The 24,130-nt window shown below is 43.3% G+C and overlaps 1 protein-coding gene across 1 annotated transcript in view; it reads left to right on the top strand.

Moving 5' to 3' along the window:
• C8A (complement C8 alpha chain) overlaps positions 1–15,916 on the top strand; it is a 64,240-nt gene extending 48,324 nt beyond the window's left edge. The window contains exons 8-11 of the mRNA XM_040978653.1: positions 1,808–1,924; positions 3,008–3,165; positions 10,244–10,466; positions 15,144–15,916. Coding sequence (XP_040834587.1) covers positions 1,808–1,924; positions 3,008–3,165; positions 10,244–10,466; positions 15,144–15,295 — 650 coding nt within the window. The 3' untranslated portion in view covers positions 15,296–15,916. The remainder of the gene's footprint in view (positions 1–1,807; positions 1,925–3,007; positions 3,166–10,243; positions 10,467–15,143) is intronic.
• Positions 15,917–24,130: the final 8,214 nt, after the last annotated feature.

Genomic DNA, 24,130 nt, shown 5'->3' with positions numbered 1-24,130 from the left:
CAGGTGATTCAACTGTAAATGAGGAATGTCAGCCCAGTATTTAAAAACTTTCTGCAATTCTGCCTAAACCACAGATCTTCCCTTACTGGCTGGTATCCTACTTTGGGAACCTTAGAAGTAAATTCTTTGCACTCAAGTTGTACTGCTCAAATCATACCAGCATTTTCTTCTCTCAACAGCACATGGTAGGCTGTCAGCAGATCTTTCATGAGCATAATCACTTTGCAGGCATCCTCCAGCCCCCATTAATCAGCCAGTCCTGTCGGTGGAATCTGGTAGCACGCCACCATGCACCTACATAATTATTCTGACTGCTTCCTGCCCATGAATTGTTTTTGTCAACTTTTCTTTATCTCTATTGAAACACTTTTTTAGAAATAAAAACAATTAAATATGTGAAATTCTCCTCAATTAGTAAGTCTTTAAAATTCACCAGTGCTTGACTAGAAATGGCAGAAACCCCTTTTGCTTGGTGTTGAGTGCCAATGCTGAGATCATCACTTCCCTTAGGTGCTCTCTGCACTGCAATTATTCAGAATTTGCAGCTGTAGAGCCACGTAGTGGTACAACTGAAAAGGACTCTGGAGATGACAACCTCCTCTGCCTGTTAATGTAAAATCAAGATCCAGTAGGATCATGATACCTTACACTTGGTATCGATAACTGAGATGCGAAGTTTTAAGATACCTTCCATCATAAGCCCTTATCAAAGTTGGCATGCCATTCATTTATTAGTTTCTTTTTTCTAGTATCATTTATTCTGAATACTTACTGAACTCCTACACCATGACAGACATGGAGCTACTATGTTGGTGAGGCAAGAGAGAATGAAATACACATTCTTCACATGCCAAAGTCAACTTGGGTACTCAGTGTCTCCTTGAAAATACTGACTCTAATCCTTATCTCAGTTGGATGATGGGCCTAAATTATTTTTACTTTGTAACTGCCAGTATTATTCGATAATAATAACAACAATTCTTTTATGGCTGTCGTTTAAATAACTAAGGTTTTAATTTGCAAACATTAGCTCGCAACTTTCTGAACACTGTGTTAGTTACAGATTGTTGAACTCCATAAGCATGGTCAATATTTCACTTCAGTTTGTTTATCTAGCCTTGTCTTGTGAGACAAACTTACATTTAGAAACCCAGCTCTCTTCATTTATAGGCTGTGTGATCAGGAAAAATAGATTTCTTTCTTCTGAGAATTACTTTCTCATCTGAAAACTATAGGTATATCCATTTTCTAGCAGGATTCTGGCCTCTCTTGGATGCAAAGAAGACCTGTCCACAAAAAGGCTGTGGTGAGCAGGATAAGCATAGAGCACTGGTGTGTCTGAAGAAAACTAGAATTGTTAAGATTTTTAAAACTGCCAGTGACCATCAAACAGGAGCATGAGTAGATTTTGGAAAGATAGTGGAAAGGAAGCAATGAAGGCAATTTGTAGGCAACATGTACAAAACTGAAGACTGTAACTAGTTTTCATAATGGGCCAGGTACTATGCTAGGCACAGGGAAATACGGGCACAGATTAAAGAATCATGTCTGAATGAAGCTGAGTAGAAAATGAGCAAAGTAAGGGATGGAAACTTTCAAACAATTGATGTAAACCAAAAATATCTCTTCTCACTTCCAGAAATTTTAGAGCTGGAACCATTCAAAAGGGAAACAGAAATTTGGTTGAATAGTGAAATTTCAACCAGACCTCTTAGACTGTAAAATAAGTTAGCTTTATAATCATGTTACGGTTGTACCACATCGACTCTTTTTGGAATGTTACCGTATTTTCTGTTTGCTACTGCAGGTATTACCACTGAAGATGTCAATAAATGCTTTGGCGGCATGGTTGGATTACACTTTTTGATCATTGGAGGAAGTTTACAAATAAAGGATTGCAAGAGATCTGGAAGTGGTAACAAAGGCAAGTGTTTAGCAATGGATCTCGTGCAAAAAGAAACCAGACTTTTCCTCTGGACACATAATCAGGACAAGGAAGCTATTTCTCCTTCATCAACCAATTTCCATTTAAGAATGGAATTGCATGGATGTTACATTCCCCAACCAATTGACTTAGTAGAATAATCCTGTTTTTTTTTTTTATTTATGGATGGATATTTTACTTTGAAAAGGCATCCTCCTGTATTTCAGGTACTAGCAAAGATCCAGGGAAGAACTGGTTGAAAAGAATATGTAGAAAGAATCTGGAAAATGGGTTGTTGGATTGAAGGCTCATGGGATCATAACTCAGTCAGAGGGAACCAGACCTCTGGGAAAGCAGGACATGATTATATAGTCAAGGCTTAGAGAACATTATCCGAAAAAGGTCTTGTTTCATTTCCTGAACAAGGGTGTTACAAGTGTTCATGATTCATCCACTCATTCATTCTTTCTTCAAACACACATTGGACATTTTTTCCCCTGGGTAGAAGACACAGAAGATATAGGGATGATGAACTGATGGAACAGTTTATAGAGCAAAGCATGAACTGTTAATAAACAGGTTCAAGTTATTCCCATTGTACTGGGTTACTCAGGCCTCAGAATTTTAACTTAAATTATTTCCTCTCCTTCCATCCTATCTCTGTTTACCTAATAAATATCCGCTTTTTGAGGAATTAAACTTTTTTTCCTGATTCTTCCTTCCCCTCACGGAATATCTAACCACGTCTCTTTGTGGTTAGATATGCCTACTAAACTTTATATCCCTACTAAACCCTATATGTCATAGTACCCCTGCATATTTGGTTGAACCTCTTTGGCCCTTAGCAAGCACTGAATAAATACCTGATGTTCCATGTTGGGGGTACTATCCTCTTGGTGTTTGCTGTGCTGTAGAGGGCTGGTCCTGTCTTCTGACTCCTCCTGCTAGACAGAGCAGAAGCAGAATGGGAACCTGCTCTAAGACGATCAGATTAATTGTGATCCAAATCTCTCGGTGGGCATATGAAGGAGTTACAGGACTTTTCTGGGACATGAGCTAATGTGGCTATCCTTCTGATTTCAGAAACAGAAAATATAAGCCTGGCCGTAGAAGACATCATTTTCCGGGTGCAAGGTGGCAGTTCTGGCTGGGGCGGAGGCTTGGCACAAAACAGCAGCACTATCACATACAGATTCTGGGGGAGGTCATTAAAGTATAATCCTGCTGTTATCGATTTTGAGGTAAGTCTTTTCGCAGTTGAAGAAACTCCACGTCCATGAGGAATGAAAGTGAAGTGGACCAGATCATTTCATATTTCTTATTATGAGCCCATCAAAGAACAAGATTAAATGTAACGGCACACTGACCTGATGACCTTGCTCCAGCCTGACTAGGGGGAGTGCAGGACTTCAGACCTAAACCTTAGGGGAGCTAGGGTTAAAAACTTATATCTGGTCAGTACCTTGGCTTGCATGGCTGATCCCAGAAATTCTTCAGGGTTCAGCCATGTTAAGCTGATAGTAGTTTATACACAGATGAGTTTAAAAATTACACCTGGCACACTTTTCTTTAGAAAACCCAGTAGTAAATATTCTAGACTTTGTGGCTCGCACACAGCCTCAGGCTCATACGGAGTGTCCTCCCACATCTCTTCTCTCTCCTCCACTTGCATCTCTTCTTGTATTATTGCCTCACCTCCTTTCCTGCCCCTTCTCTTCAAAAATGTAAAAATCCTTCTTAACTCAATGTTCACACAACAATTTGCTGTGAGTTGGACTTGGACCGTGGGTGCACTTTATAGTCTCTATTTCAAATGATCTTATCTCATCATTGGCATAAATTGCTGGCTGGGGATGCTTTTGCTCACTGAGGAGATCAGGTCACTAAGGGTCTGAGACAGCACATGGATGTTTGTAAGGCCACAGAGCTCCTATAGGGTACTGCCTGAATCTCGGACCTTTGTTGTTTGTATCTGAGTTTTGTTTTATCCTAGCTCCTCTCTTAAAGATGTGATTCTCAACCACTGGGTGATTTTGCTCCCCATGGAATATTTGGCAATGTTCAGAGATGTTCACTGTCTCAATCTATATCAGGATAAAGGAATTGCTACTATCTTCCCAAGGGTGGAACCCAGGATACTGCTAAACATCTTACAAAGTATAGAAAACAAAGACACACCTGGTCCTATGTATTGACAGCACTGAGAAGTTGAGAAAATTTGCTTTACATTCCAAATCTCACAAAAAAAATAAGGCCAATTGCAAAAGAAATATTTCTTTTTTCTAGCAATTGTCAAACTATTGTCAATGTGCAGGGCAGTATATAATTTTTAAAGGTTGCATTTTAGACTTTTTCACATTGTAGCCCTAACTTTGCCCACTTTTCTGAAAATATTTTCAATTCTTGATTTGGGCACACTGCTCCACTTGAAACATATACTAACAGTTAAACTAAAAATCTATTTGAACATCATGCTTTCTATGAAGAATGAGGTCAGAAGGATTGACCTTGATTTCATTCCTTCTCCAGCAAGTAAGGCATCATTTTCACGCACCCATAATTCACATAGGGTCTGAAAATTGCTATCATCACGCTATTAGTGATTTGGCAAAACTGTAAAATTGATATCAGGAGTAATATATAAACTTTCAAAGGCAAGAGGTGAACTTTGTCTTTGCTTGAGCAACATTGTCAAGGGAAACTCGAGTTTCATGAGTTGGAGAAGACTAAGATAGCCTTTGGGGAGTAGAGGTTAGGCTTTCTGGGGATTGGGGAGAGAGCTTGTATCATGGTCCAGATGCTTTTCCAATGTTTGACCTTGGCCGAAGTACATCCCTCTCTGATCATGAGGACGATGTGTTATTAAGTTACAGAGAGGCAAGAGTGCCTAACAGAAATCAGTTCACAGAGATTCAGTTCACAGAGATTCAGCTCAAGATCTAAAAACTGAGAAATGGCAGTCCGATTTGAGCTAGTGTCTCACAGACATGAACAACCACCATCTCCACAGCTGAGGAGCAGAGGCTGCCCACCAAAACTTTGCACTAAGCCACTATCAGAAGATACAGTAGGGAAACAGGTGCCAGCTCAGTGGCATAGCAAGCTAATCCTGTCTGCACGTGCTGGTATCCCCTATAGACACCAGTTTGTGTCCCAGCTGCTCCATTTTCCATCCAGCTCCCTGTTATGACCTGAGAAAGCAACAGAGGATGACTTGGGTCCCTGCACACATGTGAGAGACCCAGAGTAAGCTCCTGGCCTCTGGTTTCAGATCAGTTTAGCTCAAATCATTATGGCCATTTAGGGAGTGAACCAATGGAGTAATGACCTCTATTTTTGTTTCTCCTTCTCTCTCTGTAAAATCTGCCTTTCAAATAAAAATAAATAAATATTTAAAAATGAATAACAAATAAAAGAGCAGAGAAATAATGTGATTTAAGAAGTACTTTAAGGAAGCTGTGAATGCAAGAAGAATCAAAGGTGGGGAGTCAGAAGGGCAGAGAGAAATAAAGAGAAAGGATGAGGAAAAGAGAGGAAAGGATGAGGGAAGAGAAGGGGAGGGAAGGAGAGGGGAAAAGAGAAAGGAAGGGGAAGGGAGGGAAGGGGAGAGGAGCAGAGGGGAAGGGAGAGAGGGGAAAGGAGAGAAAAGAAGAAAAGAGAAGAGAAGAGAAGAGAAGAGAAATATGAAGAGAAGAGAAGAGAAGAGAAGAGAAGAAGGCAGAGGAAGAGAGAGGAGTGGGGGGAGGGGAGGGGAGGGGAGAGGGGAGGGGAGAGGAAAGGAGAGGAGAGGAGTGGAGGGGAGAAGAGAGGAGAGGAGGGGAGAGGAGGGGAGAGGAGAGGAGAAGGGAAGGGGGAGGTGAGGGGAGGGGGGAGAGGAGAAAGGAAGAGAAGGGAGGGAGAGGGAGAGGAAGGAGGGAGGGAGGAGAGGGGGTGGTAGGAGGAGAGGAAGAGGAGAGGAGGGGAAGGGGAAGGTGAGAGAGAGGAAGAAGAGAGAGGAGAGGAGAGGATGATGAGAAGGGGTGGAGGGAGAGGAGAGGAGGGGTAGGGATGGGAGGAATAGAGAGAGGAGAGAGAGGAGAGGAGAGGATAGGCAAGAGAGAGGAGAGGAGAGGAGGGAGGAGAGGGGGTTGGAGGGGAGAGGAGAGGAGAGGATGGGGAGGGTAGGGGAGGAGAGAGGAGAGGCAGGAGAGGAGAGGAGAGGAGGGGAGGAGAGTGGGTGGAGGGGAGAGAGAGGAGAGGAGGGGTAGGGAGGGGAGGAGAGAGGAGGGAGAGTAGAGGAGGTAGGAGAGGGGGTGGAGGGGAGAGGGAGGAGAGGATGGGGAGGGGAGGAGAGAGTGAGAGGAGAGGAGAGGAAGGAGAGGGAGGAGAGGAGAGGAGAGGAGAGGAGAGGAAGGAGGGAGAGAGGGGGAGGAGGGGAGAGGTAGGCTTGGTTTGGGGGTCTGGTTTCTTGGTGCGGGCGGTCGCTCTTGCTCTTCCTGTCGATTCGCGTCCTGCGCGGCGCGCCTCTTCGCGGCTCTTCTCTCCTCTTCGCTTCTCTGCGTCTCGTGGTATTCTCGTCGCTATCTTCTCTTCGCTCTCTTCCTCTTCTCTTCTCTTTCTCTTCTCATTTCGTTTCACCGTCTGCTCGGGTTTGCTGTTTCTTGCGTTGATTCGCGTGCCTTGCTGTTTCTTTTATCTTCTGTTTCGTGCGTGTGCTTCTCTTTTTTTATTGTCTTTCTCTTTATTCTTTCTCTTTCTTTTTTCCTTTTTCTCTTCACTTCTCTCTTCTTTTTAACTTCTCGTCTTCTTTTCTTCTTTTTTACTTCTTTCTTTTTTTTTCTTTTTTTCCTCTTCTTTATCTTCCTCTTCTCTTCTTTCTTCTCTGCTCTTCGCTTCTTTTCTTCTCTTTTATTTCTTTTCTCTTCTCTCTTCTCTTCTTTTTCTTTTTTCTTTTTTTTTTTTTCTTTTCTTTTTTCTTCGGATGTTTTCTACTTTTTTCTTTTTTTTCTCTCTTCTATTCTTTTTCCTTCTCTTTCTCTTTTCTCTTTTTTCCTTACTTTCTTCTCGTTGTGTCCCTTTGGTCATGTTATCTTCTCTTCTCTTTCTTCTCCCTGTCTGCTCGGCTCGTTCGGTGCTTCTTTTGTAAATTCTCTTCTCCTTCGCTTCCTTCTCTTTCTCTTCTACTCTTCTTCCTCGTCTCTTCTCTTTTCCTTTTCCGAAAAAAAACCTGCCTTCTCTTCTCTTCGCTCTCTTCTTCTTTCCCCCCCCCCTTCTTCTCTTCTTCTCTTTCTTTTTTCTTTTTTTCTTCTTTTTTTTTTTCTTTTCTTAATTCTTTCCTTTTTTATCTCTTCTTCTCCCCCCTCGTTTTTTTTTTTTTTTGTCTTTTTTTCCTTTTGCCCCTTTCCTTCTCTATTTTTTCTTTTTCTTTTTCTTCTTCTCTTCTCTTCTTTCTTACTTCCTTCTCTTCTTTTCTTTCTTCTTTATCTTTCTTCTTCTCTTCTTTCTTTTTCTTTTCTTCTTCTCTTTTCTTTTCCTTTCTTCTCTTTTTTATTTCTTTTTCTCTTTCCTTCCTCCCCCTCCTTTTTTCTTTTCTTTCCTTTCTTCCTTTCTTTTCTTTTTTCTTTTTTTTCTTTTCTTTTTTTCTCTTCTTTGCTCCTTCTCTTCTTCTTCTTTTCTGTTTTTTCTCTTCTTCTTCCTTTTTTCTTTCTTCTTTCCTTCTTTATCTCTATTTTTTCTTCCTTCCTTCCCTTGTTCTTCTACTTCTCTTCTCTTCTCTTCCAGCCAAAACTTTAAACAAAATTCCGCCATAACCTCTTATTGTGACCAATGTCTATAACATCCACAGGCAACACTCCTCTATGCAACCAACATATACCCTTAGCCAGGTGGACAGTAAAGTAAGTTACATTTCATGTTACCCTGCTATGTTGTGTTATGTTGCTACAATGTGTTATGTGATGCATCAACATATGCAATGTGTTCTCTTAAATTGCATTGTCACATTGCATTTCTTTCCTTCTCTGAATCTGCTTTCTGCTCTGTAAAATGGAGACAAAATTGTGAAGGTTCTCACAAGCTCTGACATCTAAGAAGCTTTTTCTCCACTTGTGTCCTCTAGCGTAGGTTTCACGAGCCCTCCTCGGGGAGCACTTCCTTTTTCTTTCTTCTGCAGGACCTGAGAAGGAGAAGAGTGAGAAGGGAAGTTGTTCAAGGATCCTGGCCTTTATTGGAACTACACATCATCCTTGGGGACACAGGGTGTCCCAAATCCCTGAGCTTCCAGTAAATCAGCTTCTAACCTTGGCTGGGGTCCTGATGAGTGCTGACACCACTTGGGTGATGACCTCAGCCACAGCCCTGACCATAGGCCAATGTCTGTTTGCCACAGGTTGTTCTGTACACATTTCCAGGAACACAGACAAATGCACTCTGTTAGCTTGGTTTCCAAAGAAGTTGAGAGTGCCTCAGTATGATTCAGTCCTTTGTGGCTTGGCCAATGTCCTTGGCATCTCATTTCCTCCTCTAAGGCCTTAAGCTTTTTTTCTGTAAAAATAGAGACCTGGAGACAAGTTTTCATTTAGGATTCCCTTAAACTATACAAAGTTGCAACCGTGGAGATGATAGCAAAATGTGCATGCAATTTGAAGAAAAAGAACAGGTTTTTGTATTATTACCTTCACATTCAACTAGTTAACATGATGCTTTGCTTTATGTTACTGTTCTCTTTCACAGAGGTATCTTACGTTTATTACTTAGAGCCTGATAAGAAGTAAGTTCTGGCCCCATGTTTCATGTCAAGAAGTCCAGGCTGAAGGGGTCGCTCAGAAACTTTGGCCGTAGCTAGTCAGTGAGAGGTATTCATTTAGCTTTTACAAAGAAGGGACTTCTAAAAATTCATGTAAAAATAGAATTAAAAGATAAATGCGTTGTGATACCAAAAAAGACCAATAAAACAACAAAACATGCAGAATCTTTTCATAGCTTTTTATGATTTTTTTAAAAAGAACTTATTTATTTTGGGGGCAGTCATATATAAAGAGAAGAGGAGAGACAGAGAGGAAGATCTTCCATCCTCTGATTCACTCCCCAAGTGAGCGCAACGGCCAGAGCTGAGCCGATCCAAAGCCAGGAGCTTCTTCTGGGTCTCCCATGTTGGTGCAGGGTTCAAAGGCTATCCTCAACTGCTTTCTCAGGGCAGAGTGAGCTAAATGGGAAGCAGTGCTGCCAGGATTAGAATTGGTACCCTGATGGTATCCTAGCATGTGTCAAGTGAGGACTTTAGCCATCAGGCCACCGTACTGGGACCCTGCATGACATTTTCAGAATCTATATTTTCCATGACATTTTGGAAGACCCCTCCTCTGCACATAATTTAAAAATGTTAATACCAAAATAGACCTCTGAGTTCCATTGTCTACAAGCTTCCAGAAGCGCTTTCTGATGTGGCAGATTTGATTATGCATCATCTCCTTTGCTGCTCACAGCAAAGCCAGAGGGTAGGTGGTCATTCCCACTATATGGACAGCAAAGCTCAGGGTGTTGTGTGTCTAAGACCATGAAGAGCTGGAATTAGTAGAGCTAGGACTGGAAGCTAGGTTTTCTTCCTCCAAATTGAATATGCTTCCTACTATATCAACATATGTACTTGTCAGTTCGAGGCAATAATGCATATTGTGGACAAAATGTACCTTGGCAATCTTTTTTTTTTTTTTTTGTAATGTTGGTGAGTGGTTTATTATAGTTTATGCAGAGAGACCAGGAATGTTGCTAAGCCTTCATCAATGCATGTGGCAGCTCTCTCCAACAAAAAGCTAACTAAGGTGAAGCAAAATGATGCCAAGGGGCAGAAGCAAGGGTCTATGATAATAGAATAGACTTTTTTTCTAAAAAAAAAAAAAAAGATTTACTTATTTTTATTGCAAAGTCAGAGGAGACAGAGAGGAAGATCTTCTGTCCGATGATTCATTCTTCAAGTGGCCACAATGGCTGAAGCTGAACCAATCCGAAGCCAGGAGCCCAGAGCTTCTACCAGGTCTCCTGGGTGGATGCAGAGTCACAAAGCTTTGGGCTGTTCTTGACTGCTTTCCCAGACCACAAGCAGGGAGCTGAATGGGAAGCAGGGCCACCGATATTAGAACCAAAACCCATATGGGATCCTGGCATGTGTGAGGTGAGAACTTTAGCTGCTAGGCTACCGCACTGAGCCCTAGAATAGACTTCAGCATTTGCCTCTTCACCTGACATGTAGCGGGTGAGTCAGAAGCCTGGTTTTCAGTTTGTGGATTCTGGGTGGGAGGACAGAGCTCAGGGAGGGACCCTGTGTTATTTTTATGCCTTCAGATGCAGCCCATCTATGAAGTTCTGCAGCACACAAACCTGGGACGCATGGAAGCCAAGCGCCAGAACCTGCGCCGGGCCTTAGACCAGTACCTGATGGAATTCAATGCCTGCCGCTGTGGGCCCTGCTTCAACAATGGGGAGCCCATTCTTGAGGGCACCAGCTGCAGGTGTCAGTGCAGCAATGGCCGCAAGGGCTATGCCTGTGAGCAAACGGAGCAAAAAGGTAAGGCCCAGGGCTCCCCACTTTATTCCAGCCAGTGGTAGCTCAAAGAAGTCAGAACAGAAAGGAACTTTGGGTGTTCAGGACCTACTTTCTTGGCACTTACATTTACCCACACTCTTGAGTTCTATCATTGACCTGACTATCATGTTGAACATTCTTTGGCTTTGCTCCCTATGAAGACCCTATTTGGATGTGAGAAAGAGTATTTAGATAATAATATCTGTTTCTTGGTTATAAACTGGTTTTTTATAAACTAGGTGGCTGAAAACTCAGAAACTTATTGTATGGAATCTTGAAGCCCAAGTGTATTGTCTATGTTCATTTCTTCTGTGGACTATGAGAAAGAAAGTAACCCTGAGCCCCTCTCCTAGCCCTGGTGGTGTCTAAACACCCTGGGCATTCTTAGGCTTGTTAATGTATCGCTCCAGTCTCTACCTTCCTCTATACATGTCATCCATTCCTTTGTGTCTCTGTCTCTCTTGTGCTAAGAACACAAGTAATTGGATTAGGGCCTGTCCTAGTCTGGTATAACTTAAACTTAATGCATCTTCATCTTTACAGACCCAATTTTCAGATCGATAAGGAGATGGGGGCTAGGATATGAGCATATCTCCATGAGGAACAGAATCCAACCCAACACAAGAGATAAGACGTTGTCACTATAGCATAAAGAGTTATGGCTAAAAACAAGGTTGCTTAGATGTTGATGATGTTAGTGAAGAAACAAGGGTTTAAACTATTTCTTAAAAATGAAGACGCTCTGTGACCTACATGCGATTTCTAGCTATTTCACTAATTCACCTTGAATAATTATGGATCTTCTCTTTTTCATTAAGTTTCCTTTGAGTTTTAGAAATATACATACCTTCCTAATTACTAAGGTTAAAATGTTCTAAGGCTACAAAACTAGTTATATGATACATGGAGTGACAGAAAACACATGGATTGTCAAATCAATGCATACATTGGCTTTGGTTGGCTACTATATTGAGGAAAAATGTAAAGAAGCTAAGCTTTGACATATGAATTAATGAAGCAAAACTCCAAAAGTACAGAGTAGGTGGAGTGAGAGTCATGAGGTTTTATTTCTGTGTATAAATAAACCAGGCACTCAGGCCCACTTCCCTCAGTGCACATCAACAGCATGATGCAGATGCCCCCATTAAAAGGCTGGGTGAACAGAACTAAAGAGGCTAGAACAACGTTCTTTTACGATGTGCCAGAAGCTTGGTTTAGGACGTTGCCACTCCTCATTACACATTGACAAAGCAACCAAAGAGAGTTAAACTCAAATGTATGCTTTAGAAGGAAGATCTTTAAATATTGGAAACTCGAAATCTTGCTTTGTGTGGCATTGAGATTAAATTGTAGGACTATCAAAGGGAGCTTATTAGCCAAGAGATTTTGGTTTGATGAGGAATGACATTCAAAAACACACACTGTGAAATGTATGGGGTGAGGGAGGAGTATGAATAATTACTTATCAGAAGTGGCTTTTAGAGAAATTCATTTGTCTAAGAAATTGTTGAGAAGTTTGGACCCAAGGTTCCTTGTATCCCCAGAACATCAGAACCTCTGGCCTACAGCAAGAATGACAACGTGATGAACTGTTGGTAGTTTGAATATGAAAATCTTTTTTTTTACTTTACTTTTTTTTTTTTAAGATTTTTTGGGGGGCCTGGCACTGTGGCCTAGCAGCTAAAGTCCTCACCTTGAATGTGTCAGGATCCCATATGGGCGCTGGTTCTAATCCTGCCAGCCCCACTTCCCATCATGCTCCCTGCTTGTGGCCTGGGAAAGCAGTCGAGGACAGCCCAAAGCCTTGTGACCCTGCACCCTGGTGGGAGACCTGGAGGAAGTTCCTGGCTCCTAGCTTCAGATCAGCACAGCACTGGCAGTTGCAGTAGCTTGAGGAGTGAATCATCGGACCCAAGATCTTCCTCTCTGTCTCTACTCCTCTCTGTATACTTTGTGACAAAAATAAAATAAATCTTAAAAAAAGATTTTATTCATTTATATTGGAAAGGCAGATACACAGAGAGGAGTAGAGACAGAGAGGAAGATCTGTCCAATGATTCACTTCCCAAGTGGCTGCAACAGCCAGAACTAAGTCAGTCCGAAGCCAGGATCCCAGAGCTTCTTTCAGGTCTCCCACGTGTGTGCAGAGTCCCAAGGCTTTGGGCCATCCTAGATTGCTTTCCCAGGCCACAAACAGGGAGCTGGATGAGAAGCGGGGCTGGCAGGATTAGAACCGGCACCCATATGGGATCCTGGTGCGTGCAAGACAAGACTTTTAACTGCTACGCTATCATGCTGGTCCCTGAATATGAAAATCTTAAAATCATCTGAGTTTGGAGCAAGCTACCCATACCAATGTCTCCAAGACTCAACGCAAATCTCTAGCCACCACCGCTAGTTTCTACATGAGATAATGAACGGTTATTATTTTCTTCTTGGGAATGTAGTTCTAAATAGAGGACATGAGAGCATGGATCTGGGGTCCGACAAGCCTTTAATCAAAGTGCTGCTGACATTCATCACGGCTTTCCCTACAAAGCGAAATTATTTTTGAGAATTTCCACACAGGTCATATTAAGGATTAAGTCAGTTAACAGATATGGCATGCTCTAATATAATAACCAGAAGGAAAAAGTCAGCTTCATGCCAGATGTTCACTGGTAGGAAATCTGTCCTGGATTGGCACCTTTTTAAAAATCCCTTTTTCGCTGACAGAATTGTTGCCAATCTGTGTCTCCAAAAACTACCTGGTTTCCTGTATAAGGAAGTCTGAAAGGGAGCAGCCAAGAGCATGAGTGAATGCTTAAGTCTTGATGAAACAGGAGGCAGAGAGTAAAAGCCAAGGACAGTAACTATGAAGACCATTGCAGCACACAGTCTTTTGTGAATTGGCCAAGGCACAGTTTGTTGATGAGTGAGTTGGGAGGCAGAAAGAAAATGATTCATGGTGAATACATCCAGAACTAGGGCCCAGGGATTTCCTGAATGTCAATCAGGTTTCTGAAAGTGACCCCAAGTCAAAGATCAGAAACGGTAAATAGCCATGTCCTGTACCAGCTCTTACAGCAACAATACGTTTATGAACTTGCTTATTTCCTCAAGAACCTCAGTACAGAAATACTATCAATAACCCCAATGTACAGATGAGGAAACTGGAACACAAGCAAGTTATATGACTAATTTAAAGTCATATAGCTGAGGAATGAAAAAGCCAAGATGGGACCCAGGCAACCTGATGCCAGAAGCTAAACACATAACTCTATACTCTAATCTTTCATGTCCAAGCACCCGCAAAACAGCAGTAGAGGTTCTGAGAACATTGAGCAAGTACTACTTGGGGAAAGTGGAGTGTATGTGCCAGATTATGGTTCTCAGCTTGACCTTGATCAAAGGGGACAGATATGCCCCTTGTGTGAGTAATTACACAGATTTCCGTGAGGCCTCAGAGCCAGTGACTTCTTGGATCCCTGTCCCACAGCATGTAGACAAGAAAAGGACTAGCAGTCATTTAGGCATGCATCTTAGTGAAGTGTGCCAGGCTCGGGGGCAGTCACTGTAAATCTTGTTACACACAGTGGGCAGTGGAAAAGGATTCATGAGGCCAGTGATTTAGGAAGATGGCTGCCATTAGCATGTTTTCCATCCAATGACGTGCAGACACTTCATGACACACCGTTAGCCTGTTTCAAATAGGGACATTAGGAGATCTTGGAGGTATCATAGTGAACCTTTAGCCTAATAGCTATTGGGCTGGCAAGGAAACCTAAGGCAAAGGTCAGCCTTTCTGAAGACCCCTTAGACCCTCAAGGAATGTTCCCAGTAAATCTTTGCCTGTGGTAAGTAAGTCACAGTGGTGAGAGAAATAGACAGAGAAGCCTGCTGTGGCTGTGCCATCAGGGAGTATAATTACAGAGCTGGAGGGAATTTGCAGATAATCTAACTCTATGGTATTCACACTGTGATCTGAGGAGTTGTGGGGTCCCAGGGGCTGCCCAGAGGAGGAGGGTGAGCCTGATAGACACCCTGACTTCAAATAGAACAGTTCTACTTCCATTTGACATAGCTGTTGGGGGCCCATGGAATATTTCATTTAAGAAAAAAAAGTGATAAAAATGACCAAAAAAAAAAAAACCTTATTGCCCTAGTCTGTCTTTCTCATATTAAAAAGCCAGGTTGATCAAGGAAAGAGGCTAACCCGAAGGCATGCAGCAGCCTTCCTGGGCTAGGAAATGCTCTGCTCTGGGTTTTTAGACATCCCATGGTCAATGCATGTGCTGGCATGCTCTGCAGAGGGTCTGTTACCCAGGAAATGGCTTCCACAGCTGGGCTATGCTTCTTGCTTCTTGTGTTCTCTGGTGACTTGAGTGTCATGGGTGCCATTTTTCAGAGGTTTGGGCCTCCTGCCTTGCTCTGTTATCTGTCTTCCATGGAGCTATAGATCCCTATTTTAGTGATGGGCTCCCAGGGGCCTATTCTCACTGCATCCTGAGTTTCAAATTAGTTATGAGACAGTGTGTATAGGGATCTTGCTTGTTTACCCCAAGCATTTCCCCAAAAAGGGATGACAAGCTGCTCTAGGCAATGCACAGCCCTCCCTGTCAGCCTTCCCTGTGCTTGTCACCTACTCATCTGCTCCTCTCTGGCAAACTCTCTCCACAGGAGTCAAAGCAGATGGTCGCTGGAGTTGCTGGAGCGCCTGGTCTGTGTGCACAGCAGGCACCCGGGAAAGGAGGAGAGAATGCAACAACCCTGCACCCCAGAATGGAGGTGCTTCTTGTCCAGGCTGGAGTGTACAGACACAAGCTTGCTGATGCCTCTGAGCCAAGGTTGGGCTCAATGCTATGGCGGCCTCCACCTACACAGCTAGTGAAAACAGGACTTGTTTCATGTCTGAGAACATACAGACCAATGAACACTTATTCCTTTATCTTTTTAAAGCATCACTGACTTCTTCTAGCTTGGATGTCAAGCCAGAAACCTGAGAGCGTCTGCTCAGTCCCAGAGCTGCTTCCACAACCGGGATATTCCCTAGAGTTGCATGCCTACCTGTCCTTGTCAGTTACTATGTGGGCTGCTGTAGTAATAAACTGGCTGGCTTACAAGCAACAGAAATCTATTGCTCATGGTTTGGGAAGCTGGAAAACCCAAAATCAAAGCATCAACAGATTCTGCACATGTTGTGGCTAGACTTGCTTTTTATTTTACACATCACTGGCATTTGTGTCTTCAGGTGGTGTAAGGGACTATGCAATCTCTGGGGTGCCTTTTACAAGGCTTTTAAGTCATTCCCAAGGGCTATACCATGACCCAATAACCTCCAAAAGTACCCCCATCTCCTAAAGATAAAAATTGGGGAAACTGTGCTGTGGCTTAATAGGTAAAGCCATGGCCCTACAGTACTAGCCTGTAACATGGGCACCAGTCCTGGAAGTACCATTGCTGATCCAGCTCCCTGCGAACATCCCTGGGAAAGAGCAGAAGATGAATTAACTCCTTAAGCCTCTGCACTCCCATGGGACACCCAGAGTCTCCTGGCTTCTGACAAGCCCAGCTTCGGTTGTTGCAGTCATTTGAGGAGTGAACCAGTGGATGGAAGACTTATCTCTCTCCTCTCTCAAACTCTTTCTCTCTTTTTCTTCACTCTCCCTCTCTCCAATTCTGCCTTTCAAATAAATATTTATAAAACAAACAACAGAGTTAAGATTTCCATATATGAATTGTGTGGAGGCAGACAGAAACATTCATAATTACACATTTCTTCAGTCCCATATTCCTGTGACTATTTATATATTTAAGCTATTTTTGTTCAAGAAGCAGACAGAGCTGTCATCTGCTGATTCATTTTCCAAATGCCTGCCACTCAACTCAGGACCCTGGCACTTGAATCACCACCTGCCTTCCAAGCTCTGCATAAGTGGGAGGCTGGAGCCAGAAGTCACACCCAGGCTCTCTGAGAGGAGATGCCGGTGTCCCAGCCGCTGGACTGAATGCCCACCCCTCTGTCACCATTTCTAATGTCTTTTAAAAGAGTGGTATTCTTGAGGCAAAAATCAAGTTTCTTTTTTCATGATTGTATTCCCAGAGGCCAGGGTTGTTACTTGAATGTAATAGTGAACAGGTATTGATCAGGTAAGCAGAAGGACTCAAGAGTCAGTTCAGAGATGTGATCCACACTGACCAGTTGCCAAGAGTAGAAGATGGGTTTGGAGGTGGCAACCAGTGATGTCCAATCTCCATCCAAGGCCCTTCCGCAGGAAAGTCAGTAACAGCCTGGCTCTGTCTCCCGCAGCACACCAGTCATGCCTTTAATGGAGGACTCAGCAGATTGCACCTAATTTTCTCCTGATCTATTGGTTTATCCTTCAGGAGTGTGAGTCCCTTGAAGGCCAAATCCACATTTTCAGTGTGTAGTAGGTACTCAATAAACACCTGGTGACTGACATACATATTAGTGCCTTAAATCTCTCCACACCCATTGGTCTTGTTTGGATGAAAATAGACTTATATGTGGTCAGCCCACAATATCCCCAGGAGATGAGCTCGGGAACATCCTGTCCTCCCTCCCCGGCAAGGTTGCCAAAGTCCACAGATCGACAAATACCTTGTACAAAATGTCCTGGTATCACCTGCCTGCATTTGTCCTACACATGCTCCCCTGTGTGCACTATATCATCTCTACTTTACCTGTACATAATGCAGTATAAATTCTATGTCAATAATTATCTATGCCATGTTGTCAATGGAATGATGGCAGGGTTGTTTCAGACACAGCAATAACAGAAGAGCCTTATTTACATTCCCAATCAGCAGCTGGCTGAATTCATGGAACCAGAACCATCAGATCCAGAAGCCTATGTAGCTGACACAATTAGAAGGGATGTTAGAGCCATGGGAAATTAATTGCTGAGTTAGCACCAGAGGATTGTCTCAGAAAACAAGTGCTAAACAGGCCAAGTAGATTTCTTTTTCCATTGGCTTGTATATTAAGCACAGTTCAGAGCTCAATCCAGGCCTTGAAGAATTTTTTAAACAAGGAGACTTTAAAGGTAGAAATCATGAGTGAGGACCAGTGTCCTGGCACCAGAGGATTAAACTGCTGCATGGGACAATCAGACTCTGTGTCAGTCCCAACCCTGATTCCGGCCCAGCTCACAGCCGTAGTTCCCTGAGGTTGAGATGATGATTCAAATACTGAGTCCCTGCCACTCATGTAGGAGACCTGGATGGAGTTCCTGGCTCCCAGCTTCCACCCAGCCCAGCCCCAAAGTATTTGTATACAGAAGATATCTCTCTCATTTCACCTGTGAGCAAAACTACTAGCAGAGCAGGGCAGTGCTGCAGTCTTGTCATCTATGACAGGGAGCCAAGGCCAGCATCTGTCTCCCTGCTCTAAGGGTGCTACCATCCCAGCAGTCTCGGAAATTTAAAATACAACAGCAGTGGTTGCATTTTCAAAGATAGCAGCACCTCCCTCAGAGAGAATGGTCAGCTCCACAAAGCAAAAAGCATACAACCTGTCCAATGTATGTTCCCTCAGGTCCTTTAGGGAGATCTATAATCTGCAGTTTTATAGACAGTGGGTGTAAACACATGGCTTAAAGATATTCTCTCCCCTTGACAAGTTGTCTTTTGAAAAGTAAATTAATGACAGAATGAAAAGCAATAAGAAGAAGGCTTTTTCTCCCTTTTTTCTCTTTGAGAGAGAAGGAGATCTAAAGGGCTGAGCACTCAATGAATCTCTTATGAACAAAATGCCTTTAGGGTGGAGAAAATGGACAGAGAGAAAGGGTAGGCTTCAAAAGCCACATCGCAGAAATGAGCGACAGCAGAGAAGCTGCAGCACTCGGAGAGTGTGCTGGGGGTAGTGGGGTTGCATTGCAGACTTCAGAAGGAGTTTCTCTCTCCGAAAGAACGTGTCAGCAGCTTTCTCTTCAGTTCAGAAATGGGAAGCCTGTGTGCTGGTGGTCTCTGGTGCCACAGCCAGGGCTGCAGGCTTCAGCCTGACTGTGACCAAGTTCCCTACCACGGAGGAATGCGGGGTCTGGTAGAGGAAACAGCGGTGTTGGTGAGAGTTCAGCCAGGAACAGGGAGGACAGCCTGGAGGAAGAAGGGCAGCCAAAGTGAATGAATGAATAGAAAACCCAATTAAGTAAATGTCATGCACAAAGCCACAGAGTTGAGAGATCATGAGCTATATGGGGGGTCGGAGGGTACAAAAGTCACTGGGCCTGTCCTGATAACAGCCTCTGCTTGTTCCTGGGAGAACCCCACAGAAAGCTTTTCTGCAATCTCAAACTTTTTCCCCTGAGGTGCTCTTGGGGTACAATAGCCGATAGCTATTGTCATAAAGACTGAAGTGTTCATACCAGAGTTCCAGAGTCTTCTTTGAGCTGAAGTCAATGCGTGACTCCATCTTAATCTTTCCTTTCTTATCTTTTAAATCAATTATTAAAAAAAAAAAACTGTGGTTCTTGACATGATGGACAGAGCTCTCTCTGATTAGCTGTTGTCTTTCTCTCTGATTTCACTCCCCATAATCCTTTGCTTAGTCATGCTGCTCCAGCCACTGGCCTTCCTCTTTCTCACATCAGCCCAGCCCTTCTCTGACTCAGGACCTGGGTGCCTGCCATCTCCCCTGCCTGAAATGTTCACTCCCTAAATGGGCTCAGCTGAAGCTCATATCATGTTTTCCTTTGTCTGCTCAGATGTCACCTTCCAAAGTCTTCTCATGCTCTCTATGCAATGAGGCATATTCTTTTGTTTGTTTACCTTTATTGCATAGCATTTACCACTTCCTGTGGTCAGATAGATTTCTTACTCTTTTTTTCTCAGCGTGTATTCATCCAAAATTCCTGTATTGAAATCTCACCCTTCTTGGGATGATACCAGGAGGTGAGGACTTTGGCAGATGCTTAGCTCAGGATGATGGAACCCTTTTGACCTCAAGACCAGACGATTGCCGCTATGAAAAGAGACACCAGAGAACCTTCTTCCTCACTGCAGTTGACCACTAGATGGCACAGGAAGAGGACAGCGGTCAGCAAGCCAGCAAGAGTGACCTCACCAGGCACTGAACCAGTCAGCACCTTGGTCATAGACTGTCAACCTCCAGAATGGTGGGAAATAAATTGTTGAACTAACTCAGCCTGTGGTGTTTTGTTAAAGCAGTCTGAACTGTGGCAACGAGTCTCTTCTCATTAATACTCAAGTCTTCTCATCGGTAGATTGCCCTCCTCCAACAACCTAGAACGTTATTTCACCTTAGCAAAGACTCCATGTTGTTGCATCAAAGAACTGCTTCCCATTTAGTTCCTCAGATAGGTTGGGCCGTTGGTGCCTTCCAATCCTCTGTACATACTTCTGGAAGCACTGGCTTCTGCATCTTCACCTCTCAACTTCTCTCATCTCCTCATCAACATGCTTCAGGGCAACAGCGCAAGTGCCAAGCCTGTGCTACTGCTGTGCTGGCATGCTCCATCACTGCAACCTGCTAGTCTCTCTCTCTCCCTTGCCCCGTGACTTCTTGCAAGGCACAAGGGCGTTTCTAATTGCCTTGGTAGCCCCAGCTCCTAGCACCGTGCTTGGCACATGGAAGCTTTAAGTTTGAGCTCATGATTATTGAACATGTTCTCTCTCCTTTAACCCTCTCTGTTAGAGCAAAAGACACTAGAATGACCTTGCTGTTCTACAACTTGTGACAGAGAAGCTCATGAATAATACCTTAGAATACCTTGCTCAGATTCCTGGATGTTGCCACCATCCTGTGGCATGAGGGGATACACAGCCTATAACATCCCTACTGGTACCTTAGGAGAGAGAGAGAGACAGAGAGAGAGAGAGAGAGAGAGAGACCATCCTTTCCACCTCAATGAGGGAAAGTCCATCTCATGGATCCAAAATTCCTTGTTCTTGGCCTCAGCCTTCCCTCATTCCCCGGGGGGAGATAAGGAAAATATGTTTTCCTTCTATATGAACAGCTTAAAATGTGTCACAAATCTGTGCATCCTTACCTGTTTTGAACAAATGGACTTGGCTGTTCAGAGGCATGATACATGTCTGACAGATGTATTCATCCATTCTCTTTAAGATAGCAGCTAGGAAGTTTTATCTATTATTTGTCTTCTCACTCCCCCCCATTTCCATTTTCCTAGCCAAGCCTGTGTAGCAAGCAATTGATGGATGGATGGTAGTTGGGATAAAAGGGGGACAGAATCAGATAGTTTTCAGGCTGTGAACAAACTGGTTTATTAACAAGAAATCATCTGGCAGGGGGTAGTGGGGGAGGAGGAGAGGATCCCAGACAATGGCTAGTGATGGATGAAGGAACATTTGGGGTTACAAGGTGTGAACTTGAGATAACTGGTAGATGCCGCCAGGAGCCAGCCCTCCTACTCAGAGGTGAATATCAGGCCAGCTACCTGACCCCTAGTCCTCGGAGAATTCCCCACTGCAAGTGTGATGATGGCTGCTCCTTCTTTCTTCTCTTTCTGTAAAAGGCACCTCCTGTTCCAAGGGGAGGATGCTCAGCAGGGTAGTTTTGTTCAACACTCAAAAATAAAAAGACAGGAGCACCTTCCATATGCCGAAGACTTTGGGAATCAGGACAGTCACTTTATCCCTGTCCTGACTTGCAAGTCTTACATTGTATCGTGTGGATTAGTTGCCCTATTTTCTAATGAGGACACTGCAGCACAGAATGGGCAAGTGACTTGATTAAGAACAACACAGCTGGGAAGTGACAGCATTGAGACTTAAATGTGTGCCTGCTGCAGCAGCAAAGCCATCTATACCTGCTTTTTCTCCTTCAGGCAGGATGTCAGACCATGGGCCACTTTTATACAAGCGGGCAGGGGAAACCTATTTTCTTGATGCCTCTAGTGTTGTATTCACAACAGTGGGTGTCGTGGGCAGGTGGAGCACATCACTTGGACTAAACTACACTGCCTGTGAAGCTGTGTGGTCTTGGACAAACCACTGAGGGTCTCCAAGGCTGGGTCTCACCACCTGTCAAAGGCAGATAATAAATCTTTCCTCTTGCAGGCATTGAGAGGATTAAGCTGGATTAGGTAAGTGAAAGTTCTTTGTAACTGGTAATGCCCTCTGCAAATATTAGTTATTATGCTGTTACATTTTCCCTTAATAACCCATAGCTTGGAAGAGAAAAGCCATGTCCTTTATTAAGACATCTCCCAGGAGCTAAGCTATTTTGTCTTTTTGGTCTCATGTGCTGTGGTGGGTTTTTCACTGAAATGTCTTTAAAGCAATTTCAAATGACACTGGGAAAAAAAAAGTAACCTGGGGTCCTTACTGATATTTTGAGAATTCCTGAAAATGCTGATGACAATGACAGAGCTAATTACAGATTGTTCATTGGGTCCAGAACAACTTTTGTAAGTACAATAATTCACACAGCCCTCAAAAATCTTTAAGAGCTTGATAGTGTTTTCAGCTCCATCTTGCAGGGGAGGAAATCAAGGCACAGACAGGTGCATCACCTGCATAAGTCCACAAAGGCCACAGCTTTGTGTAAGGCCTATTAGAGCCAGGTTCCAGAAGGTTGGCTCCTGGCTTTGGAGCATGCACATTTAACTGCAGTGCCACTGGTCTTTAAGCTGCTTCCAATTTCCCCCAAGATGATATGACATCACCCCTGGTATCTCCACAAAGATTCTTGAGTTCTGAGCTAGCTCAAGTATCAGAGTTTGACCTAATGCTCAAGAAAATAACTGAAGAGGGAAAACATAATGCATCTATGAATAACAAGATTTCATGCAAATATTCAGTGAACACTGGATCTGAAGGACCTGAGTGCTGCTGATCTGAAATAAACTAAAATCTAAAGTTGAGGCAAAAGGCTTGTAAGACAGACAAAAAGGGTTCCTTTTTCCTGTCTCTGCCACACACAAGGATTTAAACCTCCTTGAGCCTTACTTAGTTTCTTCACCTGTGAAGCTGTGTCACAGAGGGAAAAGCGACAATTTTCCCTCCATCTGTTGCTTTCTGTTTTTCTAAGTTGTAAAATTTCCCTGGAAATTCCTGGTTGTCACCAAGAGGTGTCACTAACATCAACCCAGAACAAGTATTCACAACCGTTGTGTTAACCTCTTTTATTTCACCAGTCTCTTGCAATGCTGCGATGTTCAGGTTGAACATGCATCCTCTTCAATGTTAAGCAGGATGAATTCGGAGACAGTAAGTGAGTACAATGTAGTGCAGTGTCTCCCAAGTCTGGAAACATCGTTGACTAGACATAGTGTCCTTAAGGAAGTCTTCAATCCAGAAAACAGATAATATCTCTGCTTCCAGATTTCATAAACATTGTGTACCGTGGGATGAGTGTTCAGACAGCAAAGTGAGATGGGAACAAACCAAGTAGACACTTACTCAACCAAACAGGACTATGAGTGGCTGACTGAGAAAAGGAACAAGGCCAGATCAGGAAGATAATGAGCTAGATAGTAGATTCAATGTGCAGGGGACTGGTGGGGCTGCTGAGTGCAGGATCCCATGACACAAAGTATTTATCAAGCTGCTGTCAGAAGAGATTTCACTGCCTCCGAGGGTTTTTGGCTCCAGCGTCCCAGGCTCTTTTGCACAGAGCCAGAGTCCTCTTAAAGCAGGTTTCTCTCTGTCCAGCTTCCCCACCAGCAGATGCACTCCTTCCTGGCCTCTGGATTCTACCTTGATTCTCCATCAGTTCATTAGTTTAGGGATTGGTTTTCCCTGTGGAGTCTTCTCTACCTGTCATTTCATGATTGGAATAATACCTACCCCCATCAAATTGAGATACAGATTAAGTGAGACAATGTAGGTTAAAAGACTTCATAAACTGGGAAGTGCTTTGTAATTGGCAGCTATTATTATCATTACAATTGTTAAACTAATTATAATCATTATTATTCCCACGGAGGCTCTGTTATTAGCCCAAGTCTCATGGGAAGCCTCCCACCCTGACATAAAGCACAGGAAGGTACAGCATTTGGAATATTCACACTGTTAACTGCAGAAATACCCCACATGCAGTCTTGCGTGTGTTCGGCCTTTTGTACAGCATTGCCTAACCACACTGCCTGGACTCTGCCTTTCACATATCATGGCTCCTTTTATGGTATACCAATGCATACTGAAGTTGCCAAGATTTTCCAGAGGCACAGTTTGCATTTGTTGTGTTTAGTTCTTACATTATGTCTCAGCCTCCTCCTAAATACATTTGTTTGCAAAAAGAGCCACGAGGGGAAGTTCAGCCCACAAATAAGAATGTAATTATTGCACAGTTTAGCAGCACCTGAGTGTCACCCGGGTGTTCACCAGTGCTTTGCGATCCAATTGTCTCTCCTTCAAGACCACATTTAATAGGATAAACAATTTCTGCTTAATGCAATAAATGTGAACCTAGCTGTCATTTCCATAATCAACTCAAATTTCCCATTAGAAGCAGTAACTGTGATTGGGATTCAGGATTTAATTTGGTATTGCTGGCTTCCGTACACCAGCAGTGTTGGCTTGGTGGCTATTTCCTCCCAACCAAAGACAGCACTGTTCATATTAAAAGAAGATAGATTATAACTCATTAAAATTATATAGCCATGCTATAATGAAAGATATAAAAACTATTGGATTAGCCTGCCAAAATAATAGCAGATGGC

Source organism: Ochotona curzoniae, unplaced genomic scaffold, assembly GCF_017591425.1.
Source record: "Ochotona curzoniae isolate NIBS_2020 unplaced genomic scaffold, NIBS_Ocur_1.0 contig_291, whole genome shotgun sequence".
NCBI lineage: Eukaryota > Metazoa > Chordata > Mammalia > Lagomorpha > Ochotonidae > Ochotona > Ochotona curzoniae.
Note: the sequence above shows the minus strand (reverse complement) of the source record. Positions and strands in the feature narration are given on the sequence as shown.